The sequence below is a fragment of the Coenobita brevimanus genome, chromosome 94 (genome assembly GCF_032717465.1).
Source record: "Coenobita brevimanus isolate Jiangsu-jjx chromosome 94, ASM3271746v2, whole genome shotgun sequence".
NCBI lineage: Eukaryota > Metazoa > Arthropoda > Malacostraca > Decapoda > Coenobitidae > Coenobita > Coenobita brevimanus.
The window spans coordinates 7,894,539-7,917,820 of record NC_137047.1 but is presented as its reverse complement, the minus strand read 5'-3'; the positions used below and the strand labels follow the sequence as shown (position 1 = coordinate 7,917,820).

At 43.2% G+C, this 23,282-nt stretch overlaps 1 protein-coding gene across 1 annotated transcript in view; it reads left to right on the top strand.

Annotated features, from left to right (window-relative positions):
* LOC145412991 (chitin deacetylase 1-like) overlaps window positions 1-23,282 on the top strand; it is a 46,724-nt gene that overhangs the window by 6,350 nt on the left and 17,092 nt on the right. The window contains exons 2-4 of the mRNA XM_080282813.1: window positions 5,369-5,488; window positions 7,770-7,952; window positions 18,040-18,088. Coding sequence (XP_080138939.1) covers window positions 5,369-5,488; window positions 7,770-7,952; window positions 18,040-18,088 — 352 coding nt within the window. The remainder of the gene's footprint in view (window positions 1-5,368; window positions 5,489-7,769; window positions 7,953-18,039; window positions 18,089-23,282) is intronic.

Sequence of the window (23,282 nt, the reverse complement as noted above, 5' to 3'; positions counted from 1 at the left end):
ACCTCACCTACTGATGGAGCACTGGCGAGACACTGTTACCCACCTGCTCTGATATATCACCCCTCCCCAACCCCCTCCCCATTCCCCTGCCCAAATCTATCGACGGGGCATTGGGGAGGTACTGTTATCCAATCACTGTGTTCTAGCATCCCCTCCTTCTCTCCTCTACCCTTTCCCCTCCCTCTCTTCTCAGTCTCCTTCCTCTCCTTCCGCCTCCCCTCCCCTTTCCTTTCCTTTCCTCTCCTCTCCTCCTTCCCCGCACTCCTCAACTCCCTCCCGCTCCTTCCCTGTCTCCCCTCCTCCCCACACCTACCGGGGAACCACTGGAGGAACTGCTACCCTCCTCCCCCAAGCCAATGGAAGTCCAAGTTCGATTCTCGTGCCGGTCAGACCCCGGGACAATTTTAAAGTCAATTTTTAAACCTCACTGTCCCTCCCCTACACTGACTGACGAGCTACATGGCTTCTTGTAGCCGAGAAACACAATCATATTAACGCCTCGTGTTCTAGTGGGTTCAGACGCTCCATTCACCCCTTCCTTATACCTCCCTCTGCCCCATTCATCCCTCTCTCTCATTCATCCTTCATTATCCCTCCCTCCATCTCATTCATCCCTCCCTCCCATTCACTCCTTCCTCCTTCCCTCCTTCCATTCCATTCATCCCTTCCTCGTTCCCTCTTTCCAACGCATTCATCCCTCCCTCCCATTCATCCTCCCCTCCTTTCGTCACCCCTAACTGTTTCTCCACCAAAGTCATTCCCTTTTATTACATACAGCCACCTTCCTTCACTGTCCTTCCTGCCTTTATATTACACACGCTCTTCACTTCTCTGTTCTTCTGTGCCCCTCTCCTTTACCTTTTCTTTTCTTTTTGCAATACTCTCGTCCTTTATTCGTCTGCCCCCCCCCCTCCTCCTCTGTTTACCTTCTACTGCTTACTTTCTGTTGGCTGTCTATTCTATCTACTATTTCCCTAAGCCAGACTCTCTCTCTCTCTCTCTCTCTCTCTCTCTCTCTCTCTCTCTCTCTCTTCTGTTTCCACTCACGAATTCATTTTTACTGCATTGTGTTCAACCCATTCAGTGCGACGACGTCATTTTAATTTTACTCTTGCAGACTTCTAACTGGTTTGATTAAACTTTGGAAAAAAAAAATCTCTCATGGGCAGAGTTCGAATTTCCAAAAAACTCCATAACTTTTTTTTTGGTGCTGTGTATTTTCCAGTGTGTGTGTGTGTGTGTGTGTGTGTGTGTGTGTGTGTGTGTGTGTGTGTGTGTGTGTGTGTGTGTGTGTGTGTGTCCTTTTTCCAGCAAGTTTTAATTAATATCCAAAACACTTCGTATTTTCCTGAAGCATTCCTGTTCTAAATTGAAAAAAAAAAAAAATCTTGAGAATTGTCCATACATTTTAAGCTTCAAGTATTTCAACATCATTTTCATAATTTTTCATTCATTATATTTTTTTTTAAATCTCTACTACTGATTCATTTTTGCACTACCCTCTCTCTCTCTCTCTCTCTCTCTCTATTTTTTTTTTTTTTACTTTTCTCGTTCATGATTAGTTTCCATTTCTGTTTTCCAATAATTTTACATTTTCCAGAACACTCATGACCCAATATATAATTTTTTTTTTTTTTTCAGGTAATTGTGTTTCTCATTTCCTTGCGCTCGCTCCATTTACCGGTGAACATTTACTCGTGGTTTTGTTTCCCCGTCTCAGTTTTCTGTTCACTGTTTCAATTTATATATATCATGCGATTTTTTCTTCTACCTTCCTTTTACTTTCCCATTTCCTGTGTGTGTGTGTGTGTGTGTGTGTGTGTGTGTGTGTGTGTGTGTGTGTGTGTGTGTGTGTGTGTGTGTGTGTGTGTGTGTGTGTGTGTGTGTGTGTGTGTGTGTTTTATTTCGCCATAATAACACTACTTTTCGTTTATTGCTCAAGCCTTTTGTTTCGCCTCCCTGATTATTTTTCTTTTCATATTTACCTGTTCTTTTCGTTTTTCGTACCTGTGCTCTCTCTCTCTCTCTCTCTCTCTCTCTCTCTCTCTCTCTCTCCTGTATATCTCTTCCCATTTCTCACATATTCATCTCTTCTTATTTTCCTCCTTCCTCTCCTCTCTGTCTTCCCATTTCCTCACATTCACTATCTATCTCATCTCATTTTCTCCCTCCTTCTGTTAAAGTCTTCCCATTTTCTTCCTTTCCTTACCTCTTCCCATTTCTTTCCAGTGTCAGCTTCTTCCGTTTTTCCAGTAACCGTTGAGAAGTAAATTAGTTGCTGTTGGAACCAGGTTAACCCCTACGGTCCAGTGACCTTTGTTTACCTCTTCTCATTTTCTTCCTCATTTTACCTTTTCCCATTTTCTTCCTCATTTTACCTCTTTCCATTTTCTTCCTCATTTTACCTCTTCCCATTCTCTTCCTTTGTTTACCTCTTCTCATTTTCTTTCCTTTGTTTACCTTCCTTTATTTTCTTCCTCCATTTCCTCTAAACCCCTTCTAATTTTCTTCTTGTGTTAACCTTTTCCCATTTTTACCTCAGCCAACGAAGTTGGAGGAGGTTATGTATTCACCTATGTTTGTTTGTTTGTTTGTACACATGACATCTCCAAAAGTTCTCCATGAATTTCGATGAAATTTTGTGGAAGGGTGGGCCATGGGCCAAGAAAGAATTGATTAAATTTGGGGGCGGATCAGGATCCGGATCCTATGTATCCCGCACAATATCTCCAAAAGTTCTCCATTAATTTCAATAAAATTTTGTGGAAGAGTGGACCAATGCGTCAAGGAACAACTAATTAAAATTTGGGGTGGATCTGTATCCTATGTATTCCACACAATATCTCCACAGATCCGGATCCGGATCCTTTTTAATGGCAATGGCACTGGAGGAGGTATGCGTTCTCTGAGTGCTTTCTAGTCTTCCTCTCTTAGCCTCTTCCGATTTTCTTCCTGTTAACTTCTTCCCAGTTTCTCCCTCCAATTCCTCTTCTCATTTTCTTCCACTACTTATCTCTCCAGTTTCTTGCCTCCCCCTGCGCCTCCTGTTTTCCCTACTTCGTGACTAGGAAACAATTACTGTTGTTTTCCACCTTAACAACGGCCTTAGGCATCGTGACTGCTGGGAAGGCCTCGACCTCCCCCCTCCCCCTTTCCCTTCCTCCCCCACCTCAATTCCACAACCTCTCTTTCTTACTCCCTTCCCCTACCCGCTTCCCCCTCCCTATCCAATCTCTTTCCCCCCCCTCTCTCTCTATACCCCCATCTCCCTCCCCTAACCCCCTCCCTACCCTATCTCACTTCTCCCCTTCCCTCTCCTCCCTCCTACCCAATCTCTTTTCCTTCTTATTTTCTTTCTCCTACCCTTCCTCTTACTCCTTCCCCCACCTCCCTCCCTCCCCTCACCTTCTTCCCCTCTAACCCCTCTTCCCCTCCCCCTCCTCCAGGCCCTACATACACACACATCCTGCTCCTCCATCGTGACTCTTCCTTCACTCTCTCTTTCCTTCTCATCATCCCATCAGTATCATTTTTCTCTTCCTCTCTAAAACAATTCATTTTTTTTTGTTATCTTCATTTACTATCTCTTGCCTCCTTTGTTCTTCCCTCTCATCACCTCCCCATCTCCTCAGTTTTTCCTCCTTCATTTCTCTCTCTCTCTCTCTCTCCTACGCCTATTCCATCTTTCATTTCTTCCACTGTTTCTCCTCTTTTTCCACGCCTCATTCTTCCTTACCTCTATTTTTCTTTTCGCAACTATATTCCTTCTTTAATCTTCAAAAACTAATACACTTTCCCCAGTTCTAATCCATCACTCTTGTTATTCCTCTTCTTCTTCGCTACCTCTCTTCTTCTCCCCCTCATCCTCCTTCTTTGATTTTTTTCCCCTCTGTCCTTCATGTCACGTACACTGGTCACCTTCCCGTCTACATTTTTCAGGCACTGTTCTCTCTCTCTCTCTCTCTCTCTCTCTCTCTCTCTCTCTCTCTCTCTCTCTCTCTCTCTCTTTATTATCACGGTTACCACCACCACCACCATTTTCTTTGTCTCCCTCTTTCCCACCTCATCTATTTCATTCACACTATCCTGCCTCAGTCCCCTCCCTTCCTCCTCTTTCTTTACCTTCCCTTATTCCTTTGCCTTCTTCATCATCCTCCCTCATCTCACCCAACTTTCCTACTCCCCTTCCCCTCCAGCACCCTATCTGCTTCATCCCCACCTACCCCTCTCTCCATTCTCACTCCCGCACCCTACCTTCCTCCCCAACCCCTACCTCACTTTACGATGTCCCTCCCCCCCTCCTGTCATCCTCTTCCCTCAAGGCTCCACTTATTTTTCACGTTCTCTCCCCATTACATCTGCCCTCCCCCCCATCTCTCTCTCTCTCTCTCTCTCTCTCTCTAACCTCTCCCATGAATACGGTATTCAGTGTTTTGAACCCCTATGTCTTCGTGTACCGAGAGAGAGAAAGAGAGAGAGAGAGAGAGAGAGAGAGAGAGAGAGAGAGAAACATAATTACAGTTGCACAATAATATCACCATCATCATCATCCACACAGCTCATAGCCCACCCCAACCACCACCAACACACCACATCATCTGCATAACACCACCACTAACCCACCTCAAGCAAATGTACTGATCCCGGCCATGGTAAAGAAAATGGGATGGTGTTGTTGCGGTAAGTCTCTCTCTCTCTCTCTCTCTCTCTCTCTCTCTCTCTCTCTATGTAAAATAAAAGCGACTTTGAACTGTATCCTGAGTTAGCACAGGAGCCTTCGCAGGACTTTTTGCATGACAACTGTTTATTCACCATATTATACCTAAAATAATTCACACCTATAACGTATTGTTTGCTATTTTTTATTTATTTATTTACTTGCTCCTCCCACACATATTAATTGAGGCGAACACAAAAATAAGGTCAATAAAAAGCATCACTAACTCTCCACGATCGGAAACTTTCTTTTGAACTAAATAAAACCGTCTGGAGGTATGTTTTTCTTTATCCCGGCACAGTCTGCATCAGTATTATGAAAAGGGGGATATAAAGTGCAGAAGGCAAAATAAATCACCGAGGATGTTGTGTTACGAAACCTAAATGAAGGAAATTTTCGGGTCTAGGACAAGGATAGCAGCCATACTTGTCACCTATATACGACACTCATCAGTTGCTTTTACACCTATGTACAGTCCCGATCAATAATCCCTTTTGCACGTCTAAGGTGAAGAAGTAATGACATAAATAACAACCAATATACTAATTATTTACCACCTTAGCAAGACATTACTGAATTCCGACAAAATTTTCGAAACGGTGGGAAAAAAATAGACTTAACTACATTTTACCTTTACCTGTTCATCGTCAGGTAAACACAGACTCAGGGAAACACTCAAGCCACACGTCTGGTCGGCTGGTAGAATCGAATCAGGGATCCCTCAAGTGCGAGCTGCAATCAACCCCCTCCCCCCGGCAATCAGCAAGATGTGTAATATTTTGCTTGACACTTTTCGAACCCTCTCACTCTTTGTCAAAACAATATTAAATCCACTGGCAAGCAAAACTAAAGGTATGGAATGTGACTCTCCCCGCACCCACCCATCCCTCAGGCAACCACATAAACACACACACATACACACACACAAAGTGAAACTGAACGCTTAGAAAATAAAACTCACTTTCATCTCTTACACTACCTTACACACATGACCCTACAGTACATCAGCCCCTATTAAAAGAAAACATATATATATATTACAGAAGGGGTAAAGGACTGAAAATTGACACGGAATGGGAGAATTGTTCACCTTCATCTCTCTCACAACATGACACTCCCAACCTCACCTCCACTTCACCCCTCCTCCATCAGTTTCGACACCGTGCAAAGCCAGGTCGCTGCCATGGTTCAGAAAATGATGGTGGATACCTCGCGTGTGTGCATGTTGTTATTGCATGGCACGTGGAAATGACAGGGGGAGATGTGGCGGGGGAAAGTGGGGGATGGGGAGTCCATTAGTTTGTGTGTGTGTGTGTGTGTGTGTGTGTGTGTGTGTGTGTGTGTGTGTGTGTGTGTGTGTGTGTGTGTGTGTGTGTGTGTGTGTGTGTGTGTGTGTGTGTGTGTGTGTGTGTGTGTGTGTGTGTGTGTGTGTGTGAGAGAGAGAGAGAGAGAGAGAGAGAGAGAGAGAGAGAGAGAGAGAGGAGAAACCCCTAAAGTCCCAACATAAAGAAACAGGAAGAAACTAAATGAGAAATTACGACACACACACACACACACACACACAACGGAAAGGCAGGCAACGCTTCTCACTTCTCAGGCCCTTCCCATCAGCTGAATAAAATCGTCTGGTGACAGCATGAATTAAATAAAAAAAAACAAATTGTCATGATACCCGTGGGAGGGGGGGGGATGATAAAGACCCCTCTACCCCCCCTTGCTTTAATAGATTTCTCTCCCTTAAGATGAGTAAAATCGTCTGGTGGGAGCAGGAATAAAACTTTCAATAATCATCCTGGTACTTTGCTGGTTGATGGAGAGTTTTTATACAACCCATTTTTCTAAGACATTTTCTTTCCTAAGAATAAATGTACTCTCCTGTCTCGTGAGAGGAATTATTACATCAGGGAGTCCGACAAAAATCAGCTGAGCTTCACGGAACGAACTGTCTATTCTAACCAACTGACGAAAGAATAACCTGACTATGTTCGTTTGTTTTCATCCGACAGAACTGGGCTACTCGCAATCTGGTATTGTAAGTCGTGGTTGCATGACATCCAGGGAGTCTTAGCTACGAGGTATCAACGAGTATGATGCTTGGTAACTCGCTACATCAACCTCCCACCATGGCCATTAATAGTGCTGGACGAGGCTACGGATCTTCGTCAGGAGGGCGTACGCACAGTTTTTTATAGTGGCCGCGGATCTGTCCCATACCTAGCTCCAGCGCATGATGTATGAGGACTCCGGTTCATAAATCAACCCCATCCTCATCAGCACAACGACTGACAAGAAGTCACCTGCCCTGCGCACCTATTATACATGGCCTAATTAAATACGTCAGCGTCTTTGGTTTGGGACTTGTCATCAGTCGTCAGTCATCAGATTCTAGTATACTATTTTTATTCTACTTTGGCCTGAAATTGTCATCTCCTCATCTTGAATGCAGAAACTCAACAATAGGTTAACATTAGAATAGGGCGCTAGTCACGAAGATGTGCTAGAGAAAGGATGTAGAGTCATAGTATTGTCTTATCCAGCCACTGAGCTACGAATATAAGCCACAAAAGGGAGAAAATCTGGGCTAGGTTTAGGTGAAAATAGTATAATTTTTGCAAAGCCAGCCCACGTTTCCCTACCAGCTGTGACGATGGGAGCTTTAATTTGAAATGTTTTTACGTTATGGCAGTATGAGGAACACCACGAAAGACTGTGAGATGGAAGGATACTCTCTGGGGTTCAGGGGGATAAGAGGACTATGGACAGCGGAAGAATCCAATAAAACAGCATGAGAAGGAAGGATACTCTCCGACATCTGGCGACGAATGACACATATAGAAGACAGGACATGATACTGATTGGGAACTTTTGCCCATAGCTGTACCTGTTCTTGACGGGGAAATAACGACTACACGATTATGAGTAATAGAATCGGCAGACTGTAATTAGAATCCCAGGTTGCAAGGAGTGCGTAGTGGCGGCAAAAACAATGGGTGTCCCAAAAAACAACTGACGTAACTTGATGATGCAACAACTCTTTTTCTCCCACCTCAAGGTTACTCCTCAACTGGTTGTCACAGTCGGGTGGACAACAGGAGTACCCCCGAATCGGCCGCCCAAACTGCATATTAATGTTTTCGCTACGCCAAGGTTAGACAACAACTTCACTGGCCACGTTCTTGTGCGTCGCCTGGACAAAGGAGTGGCGTATATCAAAATTCCATTAGAATATTATAGGGTTTGTGGCACTGGTCCCTCCCTTCTAAATCGAAATCCCATTACAATATTATAGGGGTTGTGTCATTTGCTCCGTCCCTCCTAAATCAAAATCCCATCAGAATATTACAGTTTTTTTGGCACTGCTCCCTCCCTTCTCTTCTTCCCTCCCTGTTATTTTTGAACAAGTGGAGGAGGAACAAAGAGGGGAATATGGGAGGAACCTTGTTCTCTTTGTTCTGCAGTCTTCTGTTTGGAGGTCGGGCCAGCTCTGCCAGGAATTTCTAGTTGTAATTTATGGGCAGCAGGGGAAAAAAAAAAAAAAGTTGTTCCTGAGAAATGCATATTGGGTGAAGCAATGCGACGTGAGAATGATATGATGTTTTCAGTACTGCGGACGTTGCTGCTCTCTCTCTCTCTCTCTCTCTCTCTTTGGGGGGGTGGGGGGAAGGGATGGATTGAGGAAGAGAGAAAAATAAGAAACTTCACTGAAATCCCTGCTGCCAAAACCGTACCTATCTCTATGAAAGATAATCTCAATGAAACAACCTTCAGGCGTTTCTGTCCCTACTCAGTAACGACCACTCCTCCCGTGACACAGCGCACCATACTCACTCACAGACCCTCGCACCTCATCTCTCCACCTTCATCTCGGCTCTCCCTCCCCTACTTTTCCCAGTCACCTGAGTTTCATAACAGTCAATCATTCTCTCTTTATTCCCTCCACATGACCAGAACATACCATACAAAACAAGTAAAAAATCATCGCAACCAAATTCAAAGCGAAAAAAAAAAAAAAAAAAAATCCCCTCTCTCACATGAAGCAAATTTTATACAGTACATTGTTTTTTGTTTTTTTTCCTTTTAAAGCCAGACGAAGATCCCTCACTCCTTTCAGGTGTAGTTGGATACAAAGCTCGACTTCACTGGCAACCAAGAAGACTCATTCTCACTTTGTAACTAACGCTCATTAAATTCCACACAACTATGACTGTATTCAAATTCTATGAGTAGCCCAGTTCCGTCGGAAAAAAAAAAAAAACTGTAGTGAAGCCAAATGGCAATCCTTGCAACACATCTGCATACTGCTGTGGCTGGACTGTTTTCATCTGAGGGAACTCGACCACTAACTTGAATACTGAGTTGTGGTTGCAGACAAATTCAATAAGCCTTAATTACAACGCAAAAATTATTCTCGTTGGTTAGGCCAGTCTTCTGATCTGCTTACACGTGGTCATCTACCTAGCTGAAATGGGCTACGGGTCTCTGTCAGGTTAAACACACTACAGTATAGTTTGCTGGGCCAGACCCTATTAGGCTTAGACACAAATTCGGGAGTGCAAAAGAATCGTTGACCTCAGCTGATCCCACCAGATAAAAATTGCACAAGAACACGAGAATAAAGCAAAAATAAAAAGTCTCGAAGAAACAGTGGACGCAACAATGCATATAAGAAAAAGAGAGTTGCAAGAGTGACTCGGCGCACTTCAAAAAAAAAAAAAAAAAAAAAACACGCACGCACACACAAGATGCATAAAAAATAATCATGAACAACGCTGACAAAAAAAAAAATGACGAACTAGTTTTCTCCCAGCAAGACCAGGCAGCCTCTGTGCATCTCACCTAACTTTCCAATGCCTCTTAACCGGGTTCCCTCAGAGGTCTTATTAGTTGCAATATGATGACTAGTTTTTATTTATTATTCTTGTTACTTCCAGAATATTTCACCCGGCAAAGAAAAGGTGTTTCGATCAATAGGGACTGGATACTGGCTTACTTGACGCCAGCCTTACAACAGGTTTCTCCTTGGGTTAAATACGACCATATGGGGACAGAAAAAAATAAATAAATAAATCATCCCGCTTATAAATGTTCCAACTTATTTGCATGCGTCGGCCTTGGTCACCTAATGGCAGCTCTCGACGCTGCTCGATCTCTGGGAGCCTCCTTATTCAGTTCCTTATCCCTGGGGTCACACTCTATGACCTCGTCCCAGGTCTTTTTTTTGGTCTGCCTCCCGCAACCTTACTCCCAACGTTCACACTTCTCACCTTCCGCACCCTACTGTCATCCTCCATTCTCTCAACACGCCCAAACATCCCAGTCTACCCCTCATCATCATAACGCTAATAAAACAAATAAAAACAAACAAAGACAGACAGACATATAAATGAATAAATACATAAATAAATTATTAACTTTTCGTGCTAAGGTCTTCGTTTTCCATTGTCACTAACAACGACAAAGCTAGTTCTTCAGTGCCAGAAAAATAGAAGATGGGAAGGTAACTAAATCTTGTAGTTAAATCTTGGACCCACAGGAATGACTGGGAAGAAAACTGAAGCCTATCCTGAAGTCTTCCCTACACGGTGTTTTCCTTAAGCTAAATATATTTATGTGACTGTAACATAAAAAAAACAATAGAAAAAAGAAAAACGAAAAAATTAAGTAAATGCTGATAGCACCTGACCGTAATACCACTGGTCGCTCCAGCAAATAAAATCGTTCGGTAGTAGCCAACATAAATTACTGAAGAACTGGTTAAGGGCACAGAGTCAGCCTTTGTTTCCTTCTTTAATGGATAAAAAAAAAAATCAGAAAAGAAAGAAGCACAATGGGTATAATACATAAAGAGCATACTCACATCATCCTCTTATGAATGTATATCCAAGAATGCAGAAAAATACAGAACTGTGTATCATACGTAACCAGCATACTCATGCCTTCCCCTGATGTATTATATCCTTCTCCACACAGATGAATCAGAAATAACATCACGACAAGTTAAAGCAAACACAATGCAACAAAACACGCCTCTCCTGGAACAATGGTACACTAAAGACAAGTCGCCAACACCCGCGACTTACACACACACACACACACACACACACACACACACACGCACACACACACGCAGCATCACCGTTCAAAAGAACAAAGAACTCATCCTTGGCCTAGCACACTACACGCACATGTTGCAGTCTCACAACAAACAAAAACACGGAGCTACGAGTCAAGTAAGTGTATGTAAGTCTTCAACCAACTCGACACTTCTGAAAATTGATACCAAATAAATAAATAAATAATCTCAAGAATTAAGTATCGGTAAGTACTTTGGCTCAGACTGGGATAAGTAACTATGGACTTATCAATGTACAGCAGAAAGACGTACGTTGCTAAATTACTCTGCAATAAAGAAAGGGCTGAAATCTTCAAAAAAAAATTAACCCCTTCAAATGGAAGGGGTTTTTTACTATGCTCAACAACGAATTTTGGAACTAGATGATTAAGTAACCCCTCTACTACATGTTTTCTCCCCTAAGCTATGTAATACAAGCTGGAGATAACAAAAACAAAAATGTAAACAAAGTATAGGAGAACATTAGGTTGTACTATGCAAAAGAAATCGCCACGGAAAAGGTGCTACGAAGTTTCATAGGCTAACAAGTACACAGGTCATTACCATCCCACAACACCCAACTCATTCCTGAAGCCTCACTCACATTTCACATTCCACTCGCACAAAAAACACACACGCTTCATCTCAACTAGGCTCTCATCTCGGTAGCAGCATTCCACTCTCCCCTCCCCACCCCCTTCCCCTCAACCTAACTCACTTCAAAGGTCAACGACAATCAAACAGCAATCTCATTCATTCGAGGACTACAATCTGACAACGTTCTGATCCCGTCTCTACAAAAATCGAACAGTCTATGCTTAAATACGCGAGGGCTATCTTGCTCAAGAGTGGCGTGATGAAATACGCAAATATGTAGAGTTTGTTTTCACTTATTCTGTTGTAAATTAAATGGATCATGTGAGCAGTGTATTCTGTTTCGATTATTACTGCCCGAGTATACGTAGGTAATGTTTTTGGTCGTGTCAGTCTGTCTTGTCTGCCTGTCTGTCTGTCACTTCAGGGTCCGACTTACAGAAACCCTGACCTAGACACCTAATATTTTGAAGGTGGGTGCCTACTAACCATATTTAGGCCAAGTCTGAATATGAAGCTGATGGGTCACAGGTAAGATCACTAGAGCGGTAAGAATCTACTCTATACGGCCGGTTGTCCTCTGTGTCAGTTTTATTTATTTATTTATTTATTTTTTTGGGGGGTATATGTTGGCTTTAATACTAGCGGAAGTAGTGCGATGGTAACTTTCTTAAATCATTCTTACTATCACCACAGGATGTTATTCAATTTAGCAGGTAGTGGGCTTGTCTCTTCTCTTCCAACCCTCTCCCTTATCCCTTGAACGGGGACGGCTGCCACTCGGTCAAGCGATGCCGATAATGTCTAAGAGGTGATAATTAACCCCACCTGTTCAATGACATATTCTTCAATCTGTTATTGCTATATGATGATGTTATTCAGCCCTAAAGATTCTTTCCTCACTGGAGATGCTGGGTCTGGCCTAAATTTATCCCTTCACAACAACAGGTCTCCCTAAAGCTTGACTGCATCGTCTGGAGGTACGACGAATAATTGAACAAAAGACGCCACCAGAGTGATGCGTTTAAGAGTGAGGCAGCTTTACATTTAGCCTCATCAGGTAGTCTGCTTAACAGCCGTAACCAGCTCACTTTATCTCGAGTGTATCGCAAGACCACTAATCACACCACAAAGGTAAGGGTTAGGAAAGGTGCGGCCACTGGAGACGCCTCAGGAACATCTGCGGGAAAGGGTGTAGTCAGAAAGGCCAATGTCCATCCATCACTTCTCTGACGTGGAATGATTGGGAAGTCTGCTGTGGATTCTGATTTACCTGACTTATGAAGAGAAAACCAGTCTACATTTCTATGCACCTTTGTATGCTTTCGGCTCTTGACTTTATCATTCTGCCTCCTCTGGATCACACACACACACACACACACACACACACACACACACACACACGAAGCAGCTTCAACACGCAAGCATTACAAAGCTTAAGAATGACTAACAGAAAAACTGAGAGACAATGACAAAAATAATAATAACAATAATAATAATAAAAAAAAAAGTTACCGAAGTCCTCCAGCAATGTCATTCTTGGAAAATAACAAGTGAATAAATAAATAAATAAATAAATAAATACAGTACGTGTCAAAGGTCAGCATTATGGCGGTCCACCTTAATGACCCATCCAACATATGCTGCTTTGAGGGTGACGCAAGGACGTAGAGGGGGAGGACGATTACTTCATCTACTCTCTCTCTCACCGACATATACATCGCTTCACCTCCTTACAATAAATACTGAGGCAGCGAACGACAACATCTGGAACCAAGCCATGCAAACTTTAGCGCCCAACAAACTCCTCAGAATATTACGTGAGAGTTTCACAATTGTTCGCCTGAAAAGTAGAACAACATTACCTACCGCCGCTGTACATAGATGTTATTTACCTGCACAATTTACATAATCACCTGTGTTTAAACAACCTCATCGTCACCCTCTACTCTCACATCAGCCGCCTTACGCACACACTACGCACTCATCTACCTACGCTCAGTCGTGGCCATTTTTCCTTTATACTTCTTGACTTCCGTACCAATAAAGCAAGATTATAGTTTTACTGTCGTTGATTATAACTTTTGGAATGACACAACCATAACATGTACTCAATATGGACGGTGGGCATCAGATCCGAAGTGGTGACATAAGAAGGCATTATCACGTAGGATTGCTGAGCCTCAGGGAACGGAATGCCATGCCTATGTAAACACACACACACACACACAGACAGACACACACACAGACACACTTGCATTATGGTTTCGGAACCCCAGAGGTGTAAAAGAAGTTACTGACTTGGACTGTACCTATTATTTACCTGCACAATTTACATATTTACCTACATTTCAACATCTTACTCCTCACCCACACCTCATACATATGGCGTTCACCACATCACCACACACACACACACACACACACACACACACACACACACACACACACACACACAAACATATTATACAATCGCACTGAATTTTTTCCTTTACACTTCCCCCCCCACACACACTCATCCCTCCCTCCACACACACACGGTTTTCACTCATGTACCATCCACTCACCTGCTAACTGAACCACATGTCATTCAGGAAGCAACTACTTTATATATATATATATATATATATATATATATATATATATATATATATATATATATATATATATATATATATATATATATATATATATATATATATATATATATATATATATATATATATATATATATATATATATATATATATATAATATTTCGCTAATCTTCTCTTACAAACATCCTTTGCCAGCCTCCTATCTGAGCCATACGTCATCCACTAACTTAAAGGCTCATCCACACATCATTCTATAACTATCTATACATTATCAGCGTCACAGCATACACTAACCCACTCTCTCGTTCACATATCACAAACGTCAAATAGACTAGTCAGATCCATGTATTAATGTACTTCACTATCTCACCCATACGTCATTCATTAACCTATTAACTTATCCACTAACTTACTAATTCATTTCTTATCATCTACTAACCCACTTCCAATAGCTCATTAACCCACCTGTTTTATGATACACTAATGCCCAATTCATCTACCTGGTACCATCCACTGACCTACTAACTCATCTACCAACCCACAAACTCATCCACACCTCATCCAGTGGCCTACTTCCGTCCTGCCTTACGCCTCACCTAAGCCACAGCAGGTGCACTATATACGCCCAGGTAGCTCGGCCAGGTGAGTGTGTCGTAAGGCCGCTCCCGCCACGCTACGCATCGCTGACACGTTTGTTAATCACTGGTGTCGCAACTCCTGACGCGCATCTTCACTCACATGTTTCCCTCCCCCCTCTTCCACTGGGTATTATGTTCACTTCATTTCGAGCTGACAATCTGTTGGTTCGGCAATATCATCACAGGGAAAATGTACTGAAGACATACTGTGATGCGTCTCTTTTACTTTTCCTGGTGCATATACAAGCTCGTGAAACAACAAACAAGTGATTTCTAAAGAGTAGTAACGTCTGTCATCAAGGCTGTCTGATCGAAATCACACATCAAAAATTAAGAGTGTGAGTCGCATCCCTTTGTAACAACGCCGAACCTGAAATGATCGATACATGTGACAAGACAGAACTGTAATAAACCTTCACACGTACGGATTCTGTATTTATTCCCACGGATGCCATTTTCCACTTTTGTTGACTACACGTAACGGGAACAAGCCTTGGATTTTTTTTCCAATTAGTGCTGATACACAGACAATACAATGCAACATCATTTCTCTTAAGGTAATAAAAGTAATTACCTTGACCCCTTGACTACGAGGTCTCTCTTAAACTGAACAAAATGGTCTGGAGATACTAAACTTACAATAAAAGATGCCATCGTACTGAAGGAGTTAACAGTGAATATTTTACACACCTTCACAAAAGAATATCTAAATCTGAATAAAAACATCTGACGGTACTGAGACTAAAGAGAGATGTCGCTGTAATATATAAGTTGATAATATATAACTATTTCCCCATCTTATAATGAAAGAGTTAAAACACACACACACACACACACACACACACACACACACACACACACAAAATCAAATATATATAAAACACAGAAGTCATTATACCAACAGTAAGAGGCAATTGTTTAGAGTAAAAAAAACACACACACACACACACACACAAATTGAAATATAAAAACCGCGGAATTAAAGTTTGTGTAAAATGTTGTTTAAGTTGAGAGGAAGAAATGACCACTGACTGCTGCAGAGTAAGTGGTCAGCAGTGAACAGTGAGAGGTGATGACGACTGATAGGTGATGAATAATGAGAGGTGATGAACAGTAAGAGGTGATGAACAGTAAGAGGTGATGAACACTGGCTGATCAATAGTGGGTGATGAACTGTGGACGATAAACGGTGAGAGGTGGACGATAAGAGGTGACGAATGATTGATGAGTGCGTTGTGAAATGATGACCGCTGGGTGATGAGTTACGAGTGATGATCAATGAGACTCATGACCATTTAACTCCTCTACTACGAGACGGTTCTCCTAGGCTGAATAAAATCGTCTGGTGGTACGGAGAGATAGAAAATAAAAGAAACGTCATCTTACTGAAGGGGTTAACGATGGCAAGTGAAAGACGACGCTAGTAATAATAAACATGGCTTCTCTTCCGTTGTGTTCTCTCTACCGCCAGACGATTTTATTCAGCTGGGGGGTTGGAGACGTCTCGTAGGGAAGGGGCTCAGAATCCATCTCCATCAACCCCTTCAAGACGAGAGACCTTCCTTAAGCTGGATAAAATCATCTGACTGTAGCACGAACAAATTATAGGAGGAAGTCGCGGAGCTGAAGATGACAATACTGGGTGATGATGACTAAATGCAAACTATAGTCCCTTCACCTTAAACTGGCCCAGATTTTCGCCCTTTTCCAGCTTAGTCCACGCGGGTCAGTGGCAGAAAAAGACAAAGCTACGTTTCAGCATCCTTTCCACAGCTCTTCTTCGTGACTAGTCCCATATTCTGTGTTAATCCATTGCTACAGCTCAACATTCAAGATCGAGAGATGGCAAATTTAGACCAAGTTAAAACGAGAAGAGTATACCATTTAATGATTTGTTGGTTCAATCTAATATGTACTGACCTAAAACTGATGGCAAGTAACAATAGCGACCTACATACAGGGTGTCCAGAGAGATTTTTGAGAAACTTAAGATTATTCCAGGGCTAATCTTTGAGTGAAAAATACTATATCAAGATGGGTCCAATTCTTAGCCGTTATGAAGCTACAATCACTGAAGATCTTATGGACGAAAATGGTTGATACTTTTACTCATAATCAGTTCCAAAATAGCTCCCTTAAAGCCTCCCAAAAATCTCGTGGGAAACTGCACGAGCGGAGCGATTAGCAAAGAAAAAATTAGGGGGTATGGTGCAACAGTAGACCATCAGGCACTCCCTTTATACAATACCACAATTATATCATCCACGGGTAATGGGTGGGAGAGGAGAGTAGCTGGGCTTTACAGTGAATGACGGGGGAGCGGGGGAACAGGGCAAGGGGGAGGTGGACAACTGGGGAGATGCGGAAATACCTGCGGGGAGATGGGTAGGGAGAGGGAGAGATGGGAGGAGGGAGGGGGGGAAATGGGAATGAAAGGGGACGGAAAGAGGAAAAGGGAGAGCAGACAAGAGGGAGGGAGGGAAAGTGGATGGGAAAGAGTTGGGTTAAATAGACTGTAAGAGAGAGAAAAGAAAAAGTGGGGGATTGATAAATAATGTGAAAGAAAGAAAAGGAAAGGGGGAGGGAGTGAAGCATGGGGGTCACGGAAAGGGGAAAGGGAAACGGGTGCGAGGGGAATATAGGTAAAGACAAGGGGAAGGGGAAGGGAGAGGGAAGAGGTAAGGGGGGGAGGGAGAGAAAAGAATGAGTGACGGGAAGGGAAAGTAAAGGAAAAGGAGACAGAAAGGGGAGAAGGGAACAGGAAGAGAAGTGGGCCACTATTTCTCATCCTCCCCTAATTTGCGGGGAGATGTCACATTGGGGTTAGTCCTGAGGGGGTAATGGATGCGAAGAGGGAATAATGACAGAGGGGGAGGGAAAGAGGAAGGGGGAAAGGGAACGAGAAGGCAAAGGAAGCGGGTTTCTCATCCTTCCTAATTTGTGGGGAGATGTCACATTGAGGTTAGTTCGGCGGGTGGGGAGAGTTTAACGAGGGGTGAAGAAAGGAACAGGAGAGAAGGGAAGGAAAGGGGAAGGGAAAGGGGAGAGAAAAGGGACGTCTATTCCTCATCCTTCCCTAATTTGTGGGGAGATGTCACATTGAGGTGGGAGGGCTGGGGGGCATGGGGGGCAAAGGAGGGGGGCGGTTGCGAGTCCGACGGAGTGCGTTTGGTTGGCTGGTTTGCGTGGTGGGGTGGTGGGCGGCGGAAGGGGCTGTGTAGTGAAAGTGTTGACCAGCGTTGAAGTGCGCATGCGCGTGTACAGACCAGTATATAGCGAGGGCGGGTGGGGCTGCTCGTGAGTGTCAAACCACCACCACATACCAGTACCTAGACATGGCCACCTGGATTCTGTGTCTATGGTCCGTGTGCACTCTGGCAGGCGGTGAGTGTGCGTGTGCGTGTGCCTGCCTCATCTAGATCTAATTTGGGTGCGTGAATGCATGTGCCTGTCACTGTGCCTGACCTAGCGTAACCTGTGCCTGACCTGCCTGCCCTAGTGTGACCTGTGCCTGACCTGCCTGACCTTGTGTAAAATGCACCTGCCTTCGCGTGACCTGTGACTGACCCCGTGTGATCTGCGTCTGACCTGGTGTGACAACTGTCTTGACCTGTCACTAACATAGTGTGAGCTCTGTCTCCCTCATTATAAGCTGTGTTGACCCAGCGTGACCTGTGGCTTAACTAGTGCAGGCTATGGCTGTTCTCGTGTGACCTCTGCCTGACCCAATGTAACCTGTGCTTGACCTAGCAGTGTGACCTCCGAGTTTCCCGCCACTGCCTACCCACCTACCTGCCTGACCTGACCTTTACCGCCATATCCCTGCCTCTCCCTACTCCCCCCCCCTCCTCTATCGCCCTCTCCCATCCCTCCATTGCGTTTCAACCAGTTTTTATCAGAGTTATGAGGGGGCGCGGTTCCCTTACCCTACACCATTGAAATAACGCTGCCTATCTTACCCTAACCTACAGCCTGTTTGCCCATCATACACTGTACCTCCCCATCCCACACCCTACCTTTTCTACACTACAGACTACACATGCTCTTCAATACACCCTGCATAACCTACCCTGCACCGTTCCAGCAATGTATGGTGCTCTTTCCAGGCTTTTCAGGTTACCAACAAGACCAGTTTAAGTGCATTCACCTATGTATATTTATATTATTAACCCAAACTTCTTTTTTTTTTTTTCTTATTTATCGTACCTCTCTACCCACCTACATAAACGTTCTCCAGATTAATGCCCCCCATCTACTTATCTACCAATTCACATACTTGCCCATTCACCAACCTCACCTACCTCTCAGCCAACACACCGACCCTAACTCTTCACCTGCCTGTCTACCTACCTACCGTCCTACCTGCTTACTCATCTACCCAGCAGCTACGGCAATACAGTGAGTTACGTGAAGATACCGTGTAGTGGGGACTGCATTACAACACTACTTTCCCCGCAGTCGTGATTTTTCTTCTCTCAACCACCAAATTCCTTCACTAAAAAAATATGAAACCAAGACAAGATACGTGTCGAATAAGAGTTACTGTATTTCCATATTTATTCATTTATTTAGTTATCAATTTTTTTACATCATTTCGGGCACTTTTTATTTTAACTTTAAGCGTCAATTTCCACAATAACATTCGAGGACATTCATTAAATACACGAGACAGAGGAAAATTATTGAGCAACATCCCACCACACCCGAACCTCTTGCAAATCTATCACAGGAGACAATGGAAATCTGCAATGCCTTGATGTATTAACTCTCTCTCTCTGTCTCTCTCTTGCAGAATGCCCTCACAAACACCCAAGGCAACAATGACAATGGTTCGGGGCAGGAAAGCGCGGGAAACACACACACACACATACACACACACACACACACACAGCGATGTCTGATGGTTTAGACGCCTATTGTATCTCTCTCTCTCTCTCTCTCTCCCTCTCTGCTGACTGCATTATATCAAGCGCAATGCAGTCTAACCATTTTCCATCCTCATCGTAATTTCTTTTTTAATCGTCATAAATCAGAGACAAAAAAGAAGGTTTAGAATTATGCCTCCAGACTTCCCGAGTCATTTTAAGGCGGACAATTTCTTTCATCCAGGCACAATCTTCCCCTAGAACACGAAACAAATCACTGATCTTGAACTGTACGGCTGGGCGAACATGGACATGGGGACACAAACTGCGCCCAACAGTCTTATCGGTCTAGCTTCGCGTACAGTACTTAGTTTTACAGATCCATCCATTTATCCATTCATCCATCTATCCATCTTTTCATCCATCCATCTATCCATCCATCCATCCAAACCTTCAGTGGTCTTTCTTTTTTTTACAGGGGAGAAATGACACTGGGCTTGGATACTCATTCCCCACATTTAAAACGATGGTGACCAGTTTGCGAGCCCCTGAGCGGCATTTACGTGAGATTTTTAACCTCAAAATATTCCCCGGACTTTGATCCATGTGGGCCAGATTTGAATGAGCCCCTTAACTCACTAGACCACCAGGCGTTCTTTTGTTGTTACATGGTTACCTCCCAGCGTACAAATAGTATATGACTTCATGGGTTACGAGAAATAATTTTGTTCGTCGTTCAGTGTAGAGTTACCAGAAGATAACACTGGATTAAGTGAGTGGATGATGGGCGGCCTAACCTACTCCATTAAACTACGCTGCTACCATTATTATTACTATTATTATTATTATTATTATTATTATTATTATTATTATCATTATTATTATTTCCCCTTCCTTTCCGATCTTCATCCTTGTTGTCTCCCACATAAATCTTTATTAACATTTCAGTTTAAGTAATACGGCCGAAAAACTAAATTAATAGGAAACTGAACCAAGCAATAGGCAACCGAACTAGGTAATAGGGAAACTAAAATAAGGGGGAAACTGAACTAAACAATAGGGAAACTGAACGAATATCTGTGACTTCCCTCATTCACTCCTCTGATGCTGGTTCGCTTTCTACACTCAACAAAAATAATGACTTTTTTCTTTTTTGCCGTTGTATATATTTTTTCTCTCTCGCATCTCAAACGCACACGAGTGAAAGTTTAATGAGCGTAAACTTAAGAGAACGGTCGCATGCTTGTGGTGATAAGAACGAAGAAAGGAAGTTTACGCAAGTGTTTCATACATTCTCATATTTTTACGTTCTTTTTTTTTTCCACTTTCGTTGATGTCTACGTTCGCGGATTTTTCTTACTTTCACAAAATTCTTACACTGAGTTTCTTACGTTCTTGGCTTCCTGCGTTCCTGGAGTCTTTCGTCCTGGATTCTTACGTTCATGGATGCTTACGTTCACGGATTCTCACGTTCATGGATTCTTACGTTCTTGGATTCTTAAAAATTTCCTGCGTTCACAGTTTCTTAACGTTTACGGATTCTTACGTTCATTTCTTTTTTCCCTCAGAGTCTTCCGTTCACATTTACGGCCAAAGATTCTCACATTCTCATCAACGTTCAATGATTCTCACATTCTCATCAACGTTCAATGATTCTCACATTCTCATCAACGTTCACGGATCTTTACGTTTCCCAGTACCCACGTTCGTAGATACGTTCTTGGATTCTTGGATTCTCTTGCCTTTTACATTCCCACCTGCGTTCGCGGATTCCTGACCCTTTCAGTACGGTGACGTCATATTTACTTCAATTTTCGTCAGGTAAGGAAGCTCCCCACCACCTTGTCCATACCAGGTAATTTTTGCCAACAGCTCATTAGTAATCCCTTGTGTGTTAGTTTTGCCGTTCCATGTTTGGTGTTTAAAAGATATTTCACACACACACACACACACACACACACACACACACACACACACACACGAGAGCAGCAAGGTGATGTGTGGAAAGCAAATCGCCAGGGAAAAGGTATTAGGGAGTTTCCTTATCCGACAAGAATACGGGCTGGTGTGGGCGAGGAATTCAATGGCTTCCAGAACTCCCGCCCGCGCCCGCAAGCTTTTTGTGCGGACGGAGCCTAATGCACTGAGTCTCCTTGTACTTACGGCTTAATATATCTGCGTTCTTGCTCCCGTCACACTATTTGATTTAGTTAAGGGGGGACCTCGTACTGAAGGGGCTAATGTACCACCTGTTTACGTTCCTAGTTACGAGTACGTTCCAAGATATTTACGTTCCCAGATTCTCACGTTCCCGCGCATTTTTTTTCCCCTTTCCCAGAACGTTGCGCTGCCGGCCATGCAATCCCCGTGTAATTATGAGAAAAAGACAGGCAGCCCCCAATGGCTCTGTAGTGATGGTATGTGTGTGTGTGTGTGTGTGTGTGTGTGTGTGTGTGTGTGTGTGTGTGTGTGTGAAGTAGAGAGAGAGAGAGAGAGAGAGAGAGAGAGAGAGAGAGCGGGGGGGAAAAAAGGGAAGGTCAGGCAGGTGAACAAGTGTAAATTAGGGATAAGAGAAAGCGAAGGTTACCATCTTCCATTTATCCTCACTCTCTCTCTCTCTCTCTCTCTCTCTCTCAATATCTTTCTTTCCTCTTATCAACACTATCATTGATCCTTATAAAAAAGACAGACAAGCAAAAAGACAGAAAGCACACACACACACACACACACACACACACACACACACACACACACACACACACACACACACACACACACACAATTAACAACAGCGCGGCACAATAAACACTGCAAGAAAAACACAAACACAAAACACTCCTTGCGTAACAATGAAATTCCTCGGCAAAATGATGTGTTAATTCTGACTAACGGGAAGCAAATTAAGTAACTTGTGAGAGGACGTTAGGAACACTCTCCATAACCCCTACAGGGCGATGACGTGTTTTTTTTTTCTAACGCCAAACGATTTTATTCAGCATTAGGGAGTCCTCTGGCATAAGAGATAAGAAAATATATATACAGTATACTAGTAAATTATCAATAATCTTAGGCCTAGTCACCTAATGCGATGTTTTGTGCTTGTTCGTAAGTATCTTTGTTGTATATTAAATTTATATTCACCGGACTTGATCAGGAAGCAATTTTGTTTATTTCGTGTAAAATAAATAATAATAATAATAATAATAATACCGGTAATAATAATAACTAGAGGCCAAGGTCTGAAGGTAAACACATCGAGCCCTGGGTGACGAAGGGAACAATTTGTAGGGGTTCATTTCGCTGAAACAATATTTATCTTCCACACACACACACACACACACACACACACACACACACACACACACCTCCTAATAAGACAGAGGGTCCATGGGCGCTAGCGCCAAAGTAGTGACATTTGACAGTGTGCAACACGTAAGGCAGCAGGGCCTCAAGGGCCGGGCAGTCAGAAACAAAAGAAATGAAAGAAAGAAAGAGGGGCCAACTAACATAAACTTCTATACCTGTGGCCGTCCCCTACAGGAAGTGCATGATAACCCGATGAAGGCGTCCTGCTGGACACCTATGGATTTATTCGTTAACAAGTGTTCTACCAAGCCTTAACCAGGGCACCCGTAGCTGTCTCCTTCATGTGTAGTAAAACGATGATAAGGAAATCGCAGCTGAATGTACTCTTAAGTTCAACTTAGCTTCTTTGGCAAGTTTTACAAGATTCAAATAGAAGTATATCCAAAATTATCA